At 54.2% G+C, this 13,161-nt stretch overlaps 4 protein-coding genes across 5 annotated transcripts; all 4 read right to left on the reverse strand.

Annotated features, from left to right (window-relative positions):
* Positions 1–670: 670 nt before the first annotated feature.
* Positions 671–2,707, reverse strand: ABB37_09159 (hypothetical protein; the record flags this gene model as incomplete). The annotated part of the gene is made up of 1 exon (XM_015808481.1): positions 671–2,707. Exon 1 carries the CDS (start codon positions 1,928–1,930, stop codon positions 671–673), a length of 1,260 nt encoding a protein of 419 aa, XP_015652934.1. The 5' UTR covers positions 1,931–2,707.
* Positions 2,708–3,955: 1,248 nt separating this feature from the next.
* Positions 3,956–4,940, reverse strand: ABB37_09160 (hypothetical protein; the record flags this gene model as incomplete). Of its 2 annotated transcripts, none has more annotated exons than XM_015808483.1 (1): positions 3,956–4,940. In XM_015808483.1, the coding sequence occupies exon 1, from the start codon at positions 4,667–4,669 to the stop codon at positions 3,956–3,958; it is 714 nt and encodes a 237-aa protein (XP_015652936.1). In that variant the 5' UTR covers positions 4,670–4,940. The 2 variants fall into 2 exon arrangements, with proteins under 2 accessions (XP_015652936.1, XP_015652935.1); XM_015808482.1 differs by having other exon boundaries at positions 3,956–4,930.
* A 1,938-nt stretch (positions 4,941–6,878) lies between these two features.
* ABB37_09161 (hypothetical protein) lies at positions 6,879–8,796 on the reverse strand (the record flags this gene model as incomplete). The annotated part of the gene is made up of 1 exon (XM_015808484.1): positions 6,879–8,796. The coding sequence occupies exon 1, from the start codon at positions 8,379–8,381 to the stop codon at positions 6,879–6,881; it is 1,503 nt and encodes a 500-aa protein (XP_015652937.1). The 5' UTR covers positions 8,382–8,796.
* Positions 8,797–11,540: 2,744 nt separating this feature from the next.
* On the reverse strand, positions 11,541–13,138 carry ABB37_09162 (proteophosphoglycan ppg4; the record flags this gene model as incomplete). Its single annotated transcript, XM_015808485.1, has 1 exon — positions 11,541–13,138. Exon 1 carries the CDS (start codon positions 13,011–13,013, stop codon positions 11,541–11,543), a length of 1,473 nt encoding a protein of 490 aa, XP_015652938.1. The 5' UTR covers positions 13,014–13,138.
* Between the last annotated feature and the right edge of the window lie 23 nt (positions 13,139–13,161).

The following is a 13,161-nucleotide window of genomic DNA, read 5'->3' on the forward strand; positions in this document are numbered from 1 at the left end:
GAGGTGTGTTGAACCGGACCATGAAAAGTCAACTGGGCAATTCAGTGAAGTCGAAGCGCAACACACGCGTCACGGCGAAATACATCAAGCTATAACATTATAAAGAGAGAATACAATATATATATATATATATATATATTTCCCGTGAACAAATAGTCTTCCATCGGGCAGTGCATTGAACAGCTGAAATCGCTCTTACACGGTTCAAAGCGCCTTCTTGGAATCAAAAAAGTGTACTGTGAAGAAAGAAAAAGAAAGTATGATAGCAGACACGCTGACAGTTAGACAGATACACCCGACCAAGGTAATACAACGATGGAAAACAATTTAAAAAACTGCCTTGTTACATTCCTTTTCTTCTTGTTTCGGAGGACAACAAACAAAGGTTGCAGGTAAAACGAGTACTCCGTTCCAAGAAAAAGGCGGTATCACGCAGTCATCATTGTCGTTCCCAGCAGTACTTGATAAAAGGAGAATACCACTTGTGTACATAGAGCAGAAAGAAGAAGTACATTATCAGATGTTATGGGTTAGAAAAGTACAGATAGATCATTCAAACAGGAATAGGAGAAAAAGGAGTACGGTACGCGAGAGGCGTAGCAGCTGTACGAAGGCGACCACTTAGGAAACGGAAAATAGAGAACAAGAGAACGCTTGGCAGGTGCGGGTCCTACGACAGCCGTATTTCGCCGCCGAAGGATACAAAGGACCCTCTGCGATGGCGTCTGCTAAGGGGTTTCACGATCTTGAGTTCGGTGGGAGGGGGGGAGAGGGGCCGCTGTTTCGCCGCGGCAGTCGTCAGCGGTGCCGCCTCGCCACCGCTGTTTGAGTCTCTCCGGCTGACCGGTGTCGCGATGAAGAACATGCCGTAGCCGTTCTCGTACGCGAAGCTGGACTCCTCGTTGTCTGCCGTATCGATCGAGACGCTCTGAAAACACTCGACTCCCGGTTCACTGAGCAGGTTCGCGTCCATCACCCCCGTGAAGACCGCGTCGCTGTGGCCAGTGGAGTTCGACTCCGGCGCAGTGGCCGGTGACGGCAACGCGGCTGTCGATGTGGGGAGCGGCGGCGGCGGCGGCGGTTGAGGAACAGCCGCGGTGGCGGTCGTGGTGGCGGTGGTGGTGGTTGGGGCGGTAGCGGTGGTGATCGGTGGTTGAACGACGGGCTCGGCGACCGCCTTCTCCGCTGTTGGTGGCACTGCCTTGTCCGTCGCAGCGGATTCAGGTGCTGCCGCCTCCGCTGCCAACGGCTCACTGTCGCGACGGACACTGCGCATGCGACACGTCGGTGCGGGCGGGGTAGTCGGCTCCAGCGGCGGCAGCACCTGCGAGGAATCGAGCGATTTTAACGGGTTATCCGGCGGCGTTGGGACGTCCACGATACTTTTCCTGTGCTTGTGTTTGCGCGACGCCGTCGTTGACCGGTGCGCACAGGAGTGGTGGGCGGCCCCCTCGCATGCGTTCCGCTTCACCGCATTGTGTGCTCGCTGTGCACGCTGCTGCCGCGAAGAAAGCGTCGACGCCGACGTCGAGGACGCGTCATCCACCACGTCCTTCGTCGCCACGGTGTGTAGTACGAACGGCCTTTTGCGTGCCGAAGGAGCAGCAGAGACGGCAGTGGCAGCGTTAGTGGCGTTAAGCTCCACCTCCTGCTGTCGGTTCTGTTCATCGGCCGGACTGCGCACGCGTGGGCTTGTCAACCCCGCACGGGAGTGCGCGCGGCGCTTGCTGGCTATATTCTGTCGTCGGAAGCTCGCGGCACGGGTGTGGCGCGGCCTGGAGGGACGCTGGGCAGCAGAGCCGAGCTCCGTCGCCGCAAGCGGGCGCACCGCGGAAAGGGAGGCGGACTTCTTCTCAGGTGATATCGACACGGCATTTTGGCTCGATGTGCCGCTGTGGGAGGGGCCGCGCACGCTGCAGACGCTGCCCATTGTCTTCTTGATTGTTTGTGGGCTTCCTTCAGCTGTGCTCAATTGGTATTCGACGGTGCAAATAAGCCGTGTGCTGGCAGTTGTGGATGCACTACCTGGGGCGGGGGTCTACGGGCGGCGATCGGCGCTGCTTGGAATTTGCACAGACGCCACCAACACGTGAAAGCTGTAGGGTTTCTTTCTTTTCCTTTACCCACCTGTTGGGTGTATTCCTTCAACGATCCGACAAACAGACTATGAATTGTCTGTATGCGGTCCCCCCTACGCAGTCTATATCCCCCCTCTCTCTCTTTCCGAAACCGGAAAAAAAAAGATAGACCTTATTGGTGTTACTTTCCCTAGCTTTCGTCTGTCAACGAGTACCCACAATGTCGTTGTGCGGCACAGTGCAGAGTGCTGCTGAAAGACGACGAAATAATTAAAAAAAAGAGTATCGGCCGAAAAGGAAAGCTGAAAGACTAGCTGCTTTCCGACACGGCCAGACACACACGTACGCACACACACACACACACAAACTGCGACTGAATGAAATGGGATTATCGTCAGATTGGATTACTATTATTATCAAAAACGCCGTTCTTTTGACACTAGTGACCAGACAACAAAGCAGATAGCGTATGTATAGGAAGGAACCCCAGTCGACAGAGTACGGAGAGACGGGAGCGCTTCACCTATTATCGGTCAGGCGTCACTTCAACGGCTTTCCCCCTTTCTCAGTGCCCGAGCAAAGATGAAAAGAAAAAGAAGGCAAGGACAAAGCCTCTGGCACAGAAAGGCTGCGTTGGAGAAGCCGTCCCATGCAACGACACATACGGAAAAGAAGTTGTGGTGTGCGACGTGTTGCGGGTGGGGGCGAGAGATGGGGAGGAAAAGTAAAAGAGATTGGCACCAACGAGAAATGGAGCAGGCAGAAGGACGCAACAAATCATGCGGCGGAGAAGCGGAGGCCACACATCAGCGGCGCAGGTGAGGAGGTGGGCTTTGCGTTTGGAAGGCCGCCGACGCACTGGACAAAGCCCGAGCGATTCAGCGAAGGAAGCACCACCGAGCACTGACCTTCCACGCCCGTCACAACAAACCGCTAAAAGCGGCCTACGCAGCAGCACAGCAAGGCCCGAAGCGCTTTCCCTTCCATGAAAGCCTGTTTGGAAACACCGTTATTACTACAGCAGTGAGTTCAAAGATGAGCTCCAGCTGTACGACTTTTATTAGCAGTACCGTAAGTTCAGCGTACACGATTTTTGTTGTTGATCACTCCCAGCCAGACAATGCAGAAATCCATTTCAATCAACAGCAATGTAGAATTAGAGAGCACCGTCCATTCATGAAGATAAATATATATAACGCATTGTACACATATTGCCCAAGTCACCGATATCAGACAAGCAGAAACAAGGAAAAACAAAAGAAGTAAACATCAGGTCGTGCTAAGCTAAGAAAACATAACAAAAAAACAAAGGATGTGTTGCTTTGAAAAAGCCCTGAGAATCGAGGCGGAGTACCCGAGACTAAATACTGCGTGTTCCTGCGTCTACGGTCATCAAGAGAGAGAGGGAAGCGTTGTTCCTCTTCCTCAACTGGCTGGACAACTGCGACAAAAGGGGAAGCTTTCCTTCGTGCCTCACAGGCAACAGCAGAAAAGGAAAAAGAAAAGGAAAAAAACGTGCTCCACTGCGCACAGGCTCGTGAATGCGCTAGCGAGCGACGTAAGAGGAGGTGCCGAATACACACATAGAAGCGCAGCAAAAAAAAAGCCCGGAGAAAGAAGTAGAAAAACGAGGATTCCAATATAGTGGAAAGAGCCGGTGAGTCCAAAAGACGCGTGAGGCTAAAAGAAAAAAAATCCAAACTAAAAAAGAAAAAAGAAGAGGCTTCGAACGAAAGGAAAGGGGGGAAGCGGGAAGCGGACGCAATGATTCCGGTCGACCATTCCTTTTCTGTTCGTTAGAGACATACACATAGCGATCGGCAAACGTTTTCCAGAAACAATCAAAAAAAAAGGCAATGTCAGGCACGTTGGATCCGTCAATGCTTACTATGCGAGGACTTCACAAAAGTGCCAAATGCCGGATCAGAGGTGTTGGAGTGCCGCATGAGGTGCAGTCGCAGACTCTCATCATGCGAGAGACCCATCTCCATGAGAGAAGAAACACTGCGATGCCGCCGCACTCGTTTCTTCGGACTCTCGCCGCTCCTCACGGCGGCAAAGAAGTCCTCCGGCGGCGCAGAGCGTTCCAAGACGTTCATGCTGAACAAAGATGAGGTCCCTTCAGTGGACGCGGCAGGGGTGCCTGCTGCCGCCTCTGCAGCCGCCCTGTCCGAGGGAGGCAGTGGACTAAGCGAGGGGGATCGATTCACCACATTCGCCGCCTCCCCCTCCTCCGCCCAATCTTTCCATACAGAGACGGGGTTGAAGTCAAGGGTTGACTCTGCGTATGAGCCGCCACACGACGGTGCCGCGCCTACTTCGGCCTCGCTCTCAAACGATAAGATCTGCGACGGCACTGATGTACGGCGCTCTCTGTGCACCGGCGAGGTGGTATGCGCTTTTACTTGTAGTGGGTTCTGAATGCACTCACGACTTGAGCGGCGAGGGCAACAGCGCCAGACGAGGCATAAAACACCCACAATCAGACCCACTACCACGGCAGACCCGATGAACCCAATAAGAACCAGCATCCACCACTCCCATTGTAAGCCATTTGCGGTGTCATCGCTGCTGCTGAATGCGCCTTCCATGTTCGCTGCTATGCGAGTTTACAGACGTTTCGAGACGTCAATACAACTTGGATCGGGTGCGTTGTGGCGCTGATTTTCGAAGTTGATACCTTCGAGTTGCTTTCTAAAGGATTCGAAACCGGACGCGGAGACAATAATAACAAAATAGAAGGCACAGTTCACCTGCAGCCGAGCGGAGCAGGAATCGTTTGTTTCGATATGCATGTAAGGTTCAAGAATTTTACGTGTGCAGTGGCGTGCTTATGCAATGCCTGAACGCACTGTCACCGACTTGGGAGCAGCGTGAAAGTGAAGAACAAAGAGAGGGGAAAAAAACGAAAAGAAGAGCGTGTTTGTGGAGGGAAAGCAGCACGTTGGCCATATATATATATTTATTTATTTATTTAAATGCGATGCAGCGGAACTCGTACGAAACAAGAAGAACAAGGATTCTGGCGCGTCGCTTGTCATCGTACGCGCGTGTGTCAGCGAGTCAATCAATCCGACGTCAGCTAGAGCAGCAACAATACTGCGAAACTGGCAACTCTGACCTTCGCTGCTGAGCGAGGCATCCTCAAAAGTCACCTCTGAGTAAACGCGCAGGAATACCTCCGCCACTTCCACTCAGACCCACACTCGTGCCTGTCTTTCACATTTCACATCCAAGGTTTGCACAACTCCGTCGTCATATAAACTTTTGAGAAAACCTGCGTTCGCGGTTTACACAGACTCACACAAAAACACACGACTTAACGCAACAAGGGAACAAAAAGAAATCAGCAACGACAAACAACAAAAAAGAGGCGGTGATCCGTCCGCTACTGTTCACATGCTGATCATAACAGACAAGGAATAGAAGAACACAACGTATATAACCGCCGCCGGCTACAAAAGACAGGAGGAGGTTCACAAGACAGGAGGAGGTTCACAAGAGAGGAGGAAGTGGGATTGCTCCAGACTGAGCTTTAGCCGCGGAGCGTTCGTTTCTGTTAGGTAGAGGGATCATGGGGTAGAGGAAGAGGAAAACAAAGGAGGAGAAACTCTTTAATAAAAAGCTTCGTATATATATAACCAATCGAATAGCAAAATGAGACAAAGGGAGGTCTCAAGATAGAAGAGAACAAAGAAAATTTATAGAGGAAAAGAAGGAGTGATGTACGAGTATGCCTCGCGTCTTTACCAAAATCTGATAGGCAACAAACTGACCGTTGCAGCTCTTCTGCACGTCACTTAACCAGTAACACGAATAATAAATCTTTCTTGTGTGTGTGAGGGAGTCTTCAACTGAAAAGAAAAAACCTTCTATGCAAAGGCGATGAAGAGCTGGCTGCGTACTTGGAGAAGAAAGCTGTTGCTCAGAAGTTAGACGACGCATAATGATACTGCACACGAGCTGCGGTGTGCGTCTTACCGCTAGCTGACGCGATATGGCATTCACATTGAACAACTCAGTATGTTTAGCACTGCGAAGTCTGTCATTATTGAGAAAAATAGAAACAATTCCAAAAGAAAAAGGGCACGAAAGAGCTCATCAGCTGTTACAACACGGAATAAATCGCAACACGGAGATGATCGTTGGAAGACAGCAGGAGTTCATCTTCTCGCACCGCATTGGCTCGCAATATCGACGAAAGAAGAAAAAGAGAAAAAAAATCTGAGCACAGCAACGCAGCGCTGCAGCTACCCGATGAAACCAAGGATGTACACACGATGCAGTTTAAAAAGGTAACAATGATGCCCACCTGCGAGACACACACCTCAACAGAAGAAAAGAGAGGGAGAGGGAGAGTTAACGCGATATGCAAAAAACGAAATGCAAAAAAGGGGAAAACGGCTTTTACAAAAAAAAAAACCCTAGGCGACTGCAACCGCCTCACCTGCGGAGGATAGTCGAAGGAGTGCGGTTCCCCATTTTGCTTCCCGTACACGAGGGCGGGACGAGCACATACAAAAGAAAAGTGCGTCAGCACTAAAGTACGGAGAAACGCAGGAAAGAAGAAATCATGGATCATATGCACATGTGCCTGATCATCCGTCACGCACTCAATCACATGCATGCGATGGTACTGCAATGCAATAGCGGCGCAGATGTCAGCTCTGCTCGCCACAGCGCTGAGCTGTCTCGAACAAAGAGGAAGTAAATAAAAAGCCATTAGCGCAATCGACATCCCGTGTGAGGAGAAAAATAAAGTATGTAGAAGCCCAGCCGACAAGGAACGGAACTGGGCGCTCAGTTCGAATCCACGTCGTCCTTGCCCTCGATGAATACGCCAAATGCGGGATCGCTGGTGGCGCTGGAGCGATACAAATGCAGCAGCACGCTCTCGTCTTCGGACATGCCCTGGCTCTGGTGGTAGCGGATGCTGTTCACCGCACGCAGCCGCGCCTCTTCGTCGTCGCCGTAGAGCTGCTCCACAGTTGCCTCCCGCAGCGTGCTGCGATCCGTGTACGAGATGTAGGCACCTTCGGAGAAGTTCTCGCCGTCGTCGGGGTGGTGTCCCACAAAGCCCTCTGACGGTCCCCCCGCGCCATCCAGGAGGGCGGAGGCGGTCGACTCGTACAGAGAGACACCCCGCTCCTCTGCCCACGCACCGGCTCGTGGAGCGGGCCACGACGCCGCCCGGTTGGTGTCGTCGTGACGGCCGCCGCTTCTATTCGCCCAACAGGCCTCTCCCGCTTCCGCCACGGCGAGTCCCACGTCCGTCATGGGAAACGCAACGGCGTCATTCGGCACCACCTCGTCTCTTTGCCTGTGTTGGCAGGCACGCGCCTTCGCACCGTCGCCGTCGCCGCCGCCTCCCTCCGTGTCGATATCCATGCTGCACATCTCAAAGGAGCCCTCCGAACCGGCCTCGTCGCTGTCTGTCTCCGACGGCGACGGCGTCTCAGGCGATGTGGCCGTGGACAGGGTGGCACGGCGGTGGGGGTTGCTGCGCTTACTGCCGCCACCGAAGCTGCGCAGCGACGCCTCCGGCGACGCCTCCGCCCGCCACGCGTCGTCCGGGATGGAGCTGCCGCTGCCGCTCTCGTCGTCGTCGCCGCGGTACGGTGCCCGGCAGCCCCCACCGCAGCGGCGGCAGCAGGCGCAGTACGTGCAGATAAGGCCGAGGCCAACTCCGATCAAAACGGCTCCCACCACGGACCCCACCACAGCCCCAATGATCGCACCGGGGGGTCGTGTGGAGGAGGCGGACGACGACGAGGAAGTGGGCGAAGGCGAAGGAGGTGCGGATGTCGTCGTCGTCGTCGTCGTTGCCGGAAGTGAAGTCGATGTGATGGGTGCTTCGGTGGGTGTCGTGGAGGACGGGGCGGAGTCGGAGGAGGCCGACGAGGATGACGGTGGGTTCGGCGCAGCACTCGTGGTGGTAGTCGTGGTATTGGTGGTGGTCGACGAAGAGGACGTCGTTGGCAAAGGTGTCGGGGTTGTCTCGTTGCTGCCAGGTGTCGACTGCAGGGAGGAGGAAGAAGAGGAAGAAGTGCTCTGGTCTGCCGGCTGCGCACCGGCGACCCACACAACTCGCGGAGAGGGGCTCCAAGATGATGGCGGTACCTCACCAGAGATAGACACCTCGCGTGCCAGCGAGAGTGCGAGTTGGTGAGGACTCACCGTCTCCAGCTTACCGGGATGCGCCTGCACACCATGAAGGAGAAGCAGGATGCACCCAACCAGTCCAATGAGCCGGCAGCCGCGCCGGCCTTCTCGGTGCCCCGCCGATCGATCACGGATCGTCATGCGCACGAATAAGGAAAACCGTACACAGCAACCACTCCACAGCCTCTACAACGCTGAAGACGGTCTGTAAGAACCCAGGTGACGACAGCAGAAGAAGCGTGGCGGGATGCGCGGGTGGCTGGCAGCTCCTCCTCCGCCAGCGTCCGTGCTTTAACGTACGATGAAAATACGCTGGAAAATGCGCCTTGCTTGTTATCCGGCACCGACCAGGCACATTGAAAAGAAGGAAACAAATGAGAAGTGCTTCGTGAAGAAAAGCAGTCAGAGTCCTCAATTATGATTCATGAAAGCGTCCACTCTTCCGCAATGGCATCAGAGGCAGTGGCGGCGCACGTGTGTGACCACGCCACCGCTCTCGTGAAAAGGCGATCTTTACGGATGGCGCCTGCTGCGAAGAGGGAGGAGGCAAAAGCACTACAAAGCACGGCATTCGTGTATTCAGGAAGAGTGAAGAAGGCGGACGTAAAGAGGGAGAGCCGCAATGCAGGAGGAGAAACGCGATCCGTCGCCTCCACGTAGCGGCCATCATCGCACCTTGCGATTGTCGCCGATGCCGCGGAAAACAAAATGCGGGGAGCTCACACTTCCACAAGAAATAGCGATCCCCTGTGCTTCTCAGCAGACCTTCATGCATTTACAAAAAAAAGGGAGAGACTAGGGGCATCTGTTGGCTTTCAGTAGTGTGACTCAGCGGCCAAGCGAAGCATGCTGTCACAGCTTCTGCTTCTACGGGGTGAGTGAGGCAGCATTAGTCGTACTGCCAGTCCCCTCGCTTCGAGAGCAGCACCTTTTCCGCACGTAACCCTGATTTGGGAGACTGTCTTTGGTCATTTTCGGCGTTAACGACAATCGACTCGTCGAGGGGAACCAAAGGATGTGGGAAGAGGAGGTAGAAGAGCACCAATCTTACGTTAGGGGATAAACTCACACCACACGCAACACTATTCTCTATCCCTATCGCTTGCGCAGGCAAAAAGTAGAATTCATCACACTGCGGTGAAGGACACTGAGACGATGATCGCTTTGCCGCTACATCGGCAAAGACAGCACAAAAGCCAGTTTTCTCTCTGTACCTAACAAAGCGGCGAATGCGTGCACACTCTATGGTATATATATGTATATGCTGCCGTAACCGCGAAGATCAAGTGAACTTTAAGAAGAAGCGGTGCGGACATTAAATCAACGATGCCCCGGCGAAGATGTGCATTACGCAAACGAAACAGGGAGAGTGTGCAGGAAGCACAGTTCTACGCTCCCAGCTTCCCACGCGCTTGAGAGAGTTCAACGAGTCGGTACCAAAAACAGAGAACAAAAGCCTTGACCTCGTCACCAACGCGAACAAAACCACACATTGAATGCAACGACAATAGAACATATCCGCTAGCTTTAAAAGCAAATGAAGAAGCTCAGCGCCACGATACAATAGCCAAAACGGACGAACACTCAGAAGAAAAAATAAACGACCAAATACGAACGCACCGGCGACAGTGGACTCCAAAGCAAAACACCTTCTAACGATAACAAATGGAAACAGCATGAGAGAAGCTCTAACAATAAAGTGCAGACGCCGAATAAAGAAAAGAAAGTCTGCTTTGTAAAGGGAAAAGGAAAGGAGAGACAGTACAAAACGATGAAGAAAACAGGGGAGAACGAAAAATACGATGAACACCGTAGCGCCACCTCTCACCGCCTCCGTGGATCGCATTGGCAGTGCGTCCAGCGAAACACTAGGAGGGGTGTCTTCAAGAAGCATAGCCCCGACAGCAAGGCCGTTGGCGAGAAAAGAGCCGCATGCGGAGCCGAACAGACGCACCGAATGCCGCAGCGTACGTGCACGTCATCTCCACGACTCGACCGCAGACAGCAACGCTGAAGAGAGCAGCACGGCTTTGAATTCATCAACTTCGTACCGTGGAGAAGAGAGAAAACAAAGATTAAAAGGGGTATTGTGAACCTTCTTTTCTACAGAAGCAAGGAAATAACAAGGGAATAAGCCCCTTCTGCCACAGGCCGGAACATCGTAGATGTATACGCCGCAGAAGAGAGAACTACGAGAAAACTGTGAGCGAGATTACAAGAATAAAAAGAAATAGAACGACGATGATGAGACCACTCCAGTGAGTCGCAATGCACATTTCGGGGTCTTATAAAAAAGAAAGGGATGTTGCTGCAGTTGAAGCAGAAACGACAGAAGAAAGTACAAAACAGAATTATTTCAGGTAAAAGGAGGGGAGAATATATATATAAAGAATACGATGAGAAGGGCGACCTAACGCCTCATGCACGGAAGCCGTGCGATGCTCTGCACCAAATAAAGAAAGAGAAGAAAAGATAAGGTTGAAGAGAGGCGAAACAAAGACAGTGAAGAAGACACAATCAAATCGCGTGGAAAGAAGAAAAGAGAAACGATAAATATCGAGGAGTTAACAGCTTTTGGTTGTGGCCATCGCTGCTGCGTTGCTCGACAGAAGAGCCCTCCAGAAGCTCCGAGGATTTTCCATCTCCGCTCGTGCTTACCAACGCCGTCGTTGACGACCAAGCGGACCGTCTCTGAGCCACGAAAGACGCACTTTGCATCCAGCTTTTGAGTGAGCGCCGGTGATTGCTCTGCATCGATGGCGGCGCGGAAGAGGTGACCTCCACGGCAGCACCGTCACTTCCCCCTGCTGTCGATGGAATCCGTGACCCGCTCAAAATCCACGTCAATGAAAGGACCAAACTCAGGCACACACGTCCGCTTCGACATCAGTTCGGCGAGTCGCCGCCTCTCCAACGCGCTCAGCTCGCGCATTTCGTCGTCCTCCGATGTCTCTCCCGCAGCCGCAGCATCGCCACTGGCGCTCGCCTTTTCCTGCGGGGACTTGTTCATCCCCGCGTGCGCGAGCGGCAGGGAAAATACGTTATGCGGCGGTGCACGGCTGCGGAGCAACGCGTTGTGCGCAGTTGGTGTGTTGGAGGCCTGCGCAAACGAGTTCCTGCTCGAGTTCGCCGGGGATATATCGGAGTGGAGGACAGCAGAGAAAGAGGTGTTGTGTGTCGCATTGTCTCTCGACAAGGGATTTCTGCCGGCACCGGTCTCGGAGCAGGTCTCGCTGTCATCAAGCACCTCAACGACGCTGGGGTGCGGGAGACTGTTGTTTGTGGGAGCGAGGGAGCTGTTTATGAACTTACCGCGTAGTCATGTAGGAAGGGAGGCACGGCGGCCGCTGAGGGGCCATGGGGTTCTTTTCTCTGACTGTCAGGTATCGCGTATCTGTCGGCACCTCCGTTTCCGCGTGAGGCGTTGTCGTCAGTGTCAGCGCTCGTGTCCTCCGTCTGCAGCTCTGAAGTGCGGCTGCTGCCCTCCGCCACACTCGCAGACGAAACCGAGGACCCGCAATGCGAGTAGTAGCCGGCGTGGAGCGGTACGGACTTCCCGGTGTCAACGCTGTCGGAGGCGCGACGGCCGTTCATGCGGCCCGCGAAGGAAAAGCTGCTCGCTGTCGACGCTTGCGTTTCGTCGCCGCGGGAGGTGAACGAACGGGAAGAGCGTGCTTCCGCAGACTCCCGCTCCCGCCGCTTCCGCCGGTTGCGCCTCACGACGCACACGACAACCACCACAACCACCGCAATGACCAGCACCGCGCCGACGACGATGATCAGTATCGCCCACCACGGGAACTTCTTCGTGGACCCGCCTTCGTTTCCTAGCTCGCACTCCGCCGCTTCTGGCAATCCAACGGCCTCCAGAGTGAGGCCCAACTGGCGCGTCCAGTCCGCCGGCAAGCACCCAGTCACGCCGCTGTTGGAGAGCGATACGGTATTGAGGTGCCTTAGCGCGTTCCACGACTCCGGTATCGTTCCTTTGATGCCGGTGTGGTCCAGCAGCAGTGTCTCCAGTGCAGTGATCTTGCTCCACTCGTCAGGCAGCGTTCCGCTGATGCTCGTCGCGGCGGCTGAGAAGCTCCGCAGGGAGGAAATAACACCCCAGCCCACCGGGAGCCTGCCGGAGATGCCGCTGTTGGAGAGCGACACCGTCTTCAGGCTTCTTAGTGCACTCCACGACTCGGGTATCGCCCCGTCGATTTTCGTGTGGTTCAGCAGCAGCGTCTCCAGCGCCGTTAAGTTGCTCCACTCGTCAGGCAGCGTTCCGCTGATGCTCGTCGCGGCGGCTGAGAAGCTCTGCAGGGAGGATATAACACCCCAGCTCGCCGGGAGGCTGCCGGAGATGCCGCTGTTGCCGTCGAGCGTAATCTTCTTTATCCTCGGTGGATCAGCCTCGTCGTACCGTTTGGGATTAGGAGGGACAAGACTCCCGATCAGATTCAGACCGCTCAGATCGATCTCAACACCGGAATACCTGCACGTGATGTACTTGTACTCGCAGTAGTTGTACGCTTCGGACCATTCACTAACGTGGAGAGCCCTTCCCAGATCAACAAGAAAAGTATAAGTGCTGACCCAGGAATCACCATGGCAGTCCTTCGGGTCGTGGCAGAAGTCGTCGGAGTCACCGGTGCGGGTGTCACTGGTCAGTGCTTTGGCTGTGCGAACGCCGTTGTCCGACACAGGCGCACACTCCACAACACACAGCACGGTGGCGAGGAGCGCGCACACCAGCACACACCGACGCAGGCGGAAAAGTGCAGACATCGGTACTGCCGGATAGAAACCGCTTACTGGTCTGTGTACGAAGCCGAAGATGAAGGGGGGATAACAGTGCGCAGGAGAGATTCGGAGAGCGGCTTTTTGGTGAGTTCAGACGGTGCGAAACACCCTTCGCAGCAGGGAAGGCAAATAA

Source organism: Leptomonas pyrrhocoris (assembly GCF_001293395.1).
Source record: "Leptomonas pyrrhocoris isolate H10 chromosome Unknown, whole genome shotgun sequence".
Lineage (NCBI taxonomy): Eukaryota > Euglenozoa > Kinetoplastea > Trypanosomatida > Trypanosomatidae > Leptomonas > Leptomonas pyrrhocoris.